This window comes from Botryllus schlosseri, chromosome 11, assembly GCF_051294905.1.
Source record: "Botryllus schlosseri isolate E-star chromosome 11, Bs_hap1, whole genome shotgun sequence".
NCBI classification, from domain to species: domain Eukaryota; kingdom Metazoa; phylum Chordata; class Ascidiacea; order Stolidobranchia; family Styelidae; genus Botryllus; species Botryllus schlosseri.
The window spans coordinates 20,354,230-20,359,018 of record NC_137246.1 but is presented as its reverse complement, the minus strand read 5'-3'; the positions used below and the strand labels follow the sequence as shown (position 1 = coordinate 20,359,018).

General features: G+C 43.0%; 1 protein-coding gene across 1 annotated transcript; it reads left to right on the top strand.

Moving 5' to 3' along the window:
• Window positions 1-1,136: 1,136 nt before the first annotated feature.
• LOC145450577 (nostrin-like) lies at window positions 1,137-4,344 on the top strand. The gene has a single exon (XM_080329093.1). The coding sequence runs from the start codon at window positions 1,794-1,796 to the stop codon at window positions 3,447-3,449; it is 1,656 nt and encodes a 551-aa protein (XP_080185219.1). The 5' UTR covers window positions 1,137-1,793; the 3' UTR covers window positions 3,450-4,344.
• Window positions 4,345-4,789: the final 445 nt, after the last annotated feature.

The window sequence follows — 4,789 nt, the reverse complement described above, 5'->3', positions numbered from 1 at the left end:
TCGTAACTTAAACAATTTTTTTTACAATTGCGTCGCAACAACAAAAGTTACACTAGCGTTGAATTTCCTATAAGGTATATTTGAATTATTCCAGGCCAGAAAAATTGACAATAATTATTCACGATTTTCATTCGCACTCATATGGGATTTTCATTCGCACTGTTCGCACCACCTTCATCGTTCGCACTCATCCGTGATTTTCATTCGCACCGTTCGCACCATGCTCGTCATTCGCACTGCAAATTTTTTCATTCGCACAGGTGCGAACCGTCACACAGGTTGAAAAGCACTGTTCTAATCTATTTCTCACGAGTACTTATACGAGTACTCATACATTCGCTTACAACCTATAATCCCGTATGCTACTTGCACCACTGAAGAACGATGAGTAGTGAGTACCGAGTGTGAGTAAGCCATCGATTCCTAGTTAATAGTTGGATTGAGCGGGTCTATTCGTAAGAAAAAATACACTTGTAAATTCAATAGATCTATGGTATAGGCATGCCGTCCATCGAGAACGACGAGAGAGGAAAATCTACATATGAATGGAACGATACGTTGGAATACAATTCGATCTATAAACATTTCCTAACACAGGGTCATACTCTGAATATATAGGCTAAGTAGTATTCTCCTGAAGAAGGCTGTACCCATAGTCGAATGTATGAATGTATCATGAAATCCGTTTGGATTTCAAATTAGATAGGTCGATGCAGAGGACTATATCGATATTTCAGATTTGGCGTGTGATCTACTTACCGTTTGAGAGAATTTGTTGAACTCAGCAAACGCATTGATCACATTGTTCATCGCGATAATATGCTAATACAGCAGCGTACCAAGGAGTTGTCCAGTGTAGTGCTGTATTGTCTTGTATTCGGTTAAGTTCTGTTCAGTACCAAATTTTGCCTTAACAGTATAGGATTTCAGTGCAATACAAGGTGTGTGGCAGACAAGGATTGAAACGAAGCCCGACTAAACTAGTCGGGTGCGTAAGTACTACGCTATCGAACGAACAACGTATTTCTATCTATCCATTCTTAAACATTTGCGTTGCGTAAACATGGGTATTTTTACGTGTACGTACGGCGACTGGTATAGAGTACCGCTTCGATGGTTTACTTTCGGGTGATATCAAATTCCATCGACGCGCTTATTAATCGACGAGGTTAGCAGGGCAACTCGTTTTCGTGGATTATGATGACAAGTCGTTCTTCTTCTGCGTTTAGCCAATGTTAACATTTCAAATTATTAGCGCTCATGCTGTGATAAAATATGTATTTTGTAGTAGCATCACAGGACGATAGCAATACTTACTAAATGCATGAAGTATGAGGAGCTGTTTCATAATAGAGTACATATCCCTTATAGAGCAGTACTGCTGTCAATGCCAATGTACGAGAGGGTAGATAAAATGTGACACAAAACTTACTTTATTCAGTATTGTAACTTCAGTGTATGCCGCAATGATATATAGGAAGATGGACAATGGACATATTGGGCGAGTTGAAGAATCGCCATTTACAAGGTAACATTGCGGTAGAGTTTACTGCATATTGTAGTTACTTAATGGTTTGCAGTTGACAATACGTACCGATATTGCGACAGGAAGGTGCACACTAAATACCTGTATACTCCGTGTGTATTAGCATCAATTTTACTTACAGCAGCGAAACTACTCGATAAATTATTGATTAACCGCACGGTGTAGTGATATTGACATGGTGGAAAATACAGCAACCAAGTAAGCGCCCAGAAACTCTATACTTGTCGCCTCATTATTGTCAGACACAATGGAGTTCGCAGAGGCATTCATAGGAAATGTTGGATTCAACGAGCTGAAAAAACATTGTCGAGAAGGTGACGAATTCGGCCGAGAAGTAATCGCTGTTATGAGTGAAAGGGCTACCTGCGAGATCCAGTACTCGAAATCAATAAAGAGACTCTCACAAAGATTGAACAAAGCCTGCTCTAACTTGATGACATCCCCGTTATCGACATTATGGAAAAGCATATCTTTGCAAATGGAACAAGAGGCCGAAGGACATAAAAAATGCTGGTCGGGTCTACTGGAAGACACGATAAAATCGTCGTCGTCGGTTTTGGATAACTTAGCGAAATCCCGGAAAAACTTAGAAACTGTTGTGGACAGCGCTTGGAAGAGCATGGCCGACAAAGCAGGGGAGCATTCGAAGTTGAAAAAGCGTCATCATCAGCTTTGTAAAGAGAGGGAAGTGCTGTCCCAGCAGCAAGAAGGCGCGCGACCTAAAACTAAAAACGATGAAAGCAAACTTGCCCAGAAGCAATCAAAAACGGATGTGCTTCTCTCAAGGACCGAGGACGACTATTATTCAATGTTACTTGAGCTACAGAGACAACAGACTGAGTGGGAATTGGTCAGCAAAACCTCGTGCGTCAAAATCCAGGAGTCGGAACGGTGTAAAATGGAACATCTCTGTCGAATCGCGATGTCGTACTGTACGTCGTTAACTGGGATGTCTAAACAGCTGTCGGCAGCGTGCGAGCAACTCAACGGCCAAACGCAGAATCTCGAAGCGGAGGGAGAAATCAGGATCGTCGTTCAAAACCGAAAATTACCGAAATACAAATCCGAATTGATGTTGTGCGATTATTTTTACGAAAACTTCACGAACCGCATGAAAGAAGACAGGCGCGTGTCCGGTATCAGCAGGCAGCTCGAAAAATTCCTCGGCGACCTGCAGAAGGAGAGAGCTCACAAACAAGGCATTTCGAACCTCATAAAAGCGCAGTCATCGCGCGCTTCAGAAGACGACAAACTAGCTATGCAACAGCGCTTCGAAAAGACCACCGCTATGATCCGTTTTCTGGACATCAACCGCTCCAAACTGCAGAAATCTCTCCGGAGTATAAAGGGTGACGGTGGCGTTGCCCTGCACCCACTTACGGAATCCATACAGCATCATCTTGACAAGCAAGGCATTATGCATTCCACAGTAACGATACCATTTTCAGAACTGGACTCGGCTGAAGAAAACGACGTGTTTGTTACCGACCGAGATTATTCCCAAAGACATGTTGTGCAAAGGGCCCGGTCGGAAATTCACCGAACTACAGTGGATGACATTGGCGTGGGGCGTAGAGATCATAGGTTACATAGCGACAAAGGCGGGACGCTAACAGCCAAGCAATTACAGAGTATGCAACGAAATTACGGACACTCCCGAAAGCATGCCCCTGTACCACCTCAGAATTTCAACCATGCCCACCCTGCCACGAAAACCTGTATCGCCAAGTACAGATATGACTCGCGCCAGCATGATGAATTGACGATAGACGAAGGTGACGTCATAAGATTGATTGAGAAATGCGATCACGATTGGTGGAGGGGGGAACTCCGCGGAAATGTCGGTGTGTTTCCCGCCAGCTACGTTGACGAGGTGTTGACGACGGAGGAAATGATGGTTTGAAGTCATCGACTTAACAAGAATTTATGATATATATATATGCATGACTATGATATTCGATCATACATAGTTCTTTGATTTATTGGAACTTATCTCTTTTTAGGAACCCAGTTTCTGTCTCAGTAACGTGCCTATTGCCACAGGATAACCAGCGGACACGTCTTTTATGGTTACGAAATATAGGCTATAGATCAGGGTTGGCCAACCTTTTCGGCAAGAGAGCCACGTGAGATTTACGAACCGTTGCGCGGGCCACTTGAATGTTGATGTCCGTTTTCAGTCGTCCGATAAAGGTAACTGAAAAATAGAGCTTATATTACAACGCATCAAAATCGATAACAATTATGCCATGAAAACGTCCTGCTGTCCACGGGACCGCACAGTGAGTTGGTGAGCACAGACTCATGAAAAATTGAAGGGAACATTGACTGTTGGTCGCCTCTGTATACCGCTCGGCTCATTTCGCCAGGACATGATATTAAGTTAAACATAAACTACCTGGGGTAATCTATTTTTTTGGATATTATGAACAATTTCGAGAATTGCATCGGGGGCCACATTTGACCCGTGGGGCACGAGTTGGCCGCCCCTGCTATAGATAGTAAACTGTTGTAGGGCATTGGTCCTTAACCGCTGCCCCACGGAACACTAGGAGTTCCCTGAACCAGTCTTGTGGGTTCCCCGGAGGTGAAGACGACACTCAACTTATACATATGATTTGTGGTGATATTCCTGTCTTGGACTCCATTGATTGCAGGTAAATAGGCTCGAATTTCGACTTTTGTGGTCGGACGGAATGATGCATGCGGTGGAGGTTGGGATTTGAATTCAAAATCCCATCTTTCTGAAATGCCAATGTGTGAAAAATATATTTTAATGGCTTTGCTGTTTTAACAGTCTGTTGATGCATTGTAGTTTTATCTACAGTAATGTACCAGATGTGCACTGTGCAGTTAGATGAGTTTTATGATATGTTTTTATTTTTATGAATCAAGCGACATTTTAGGGTTCCGGAAAGGCTTGCATATAACGCAAGTGTTCCACAGGTTAGTAAAAGTTGAGAACCACTGCTACAGGGTATTCGAATAGTCTCATGGAGCTTATATTATTGACCTGATCCGGTAGATGACACGAGAAGCTATACTCTCATCTTTTATGGCAGCAAATACAAATAGAGCATTTCCACGTTCCGGAATGACCTCTGGGTTGATCCCGCGTCAATTAATTTCACGAAACTGCCTCATACGTAAATCATTCGGAAACATCGCAATTTACAGAGTTACATCAGTTGATAAGTAGGAGGATGAGCCTACTTGCACCAACGCAGTGCTTATCATCCTTTT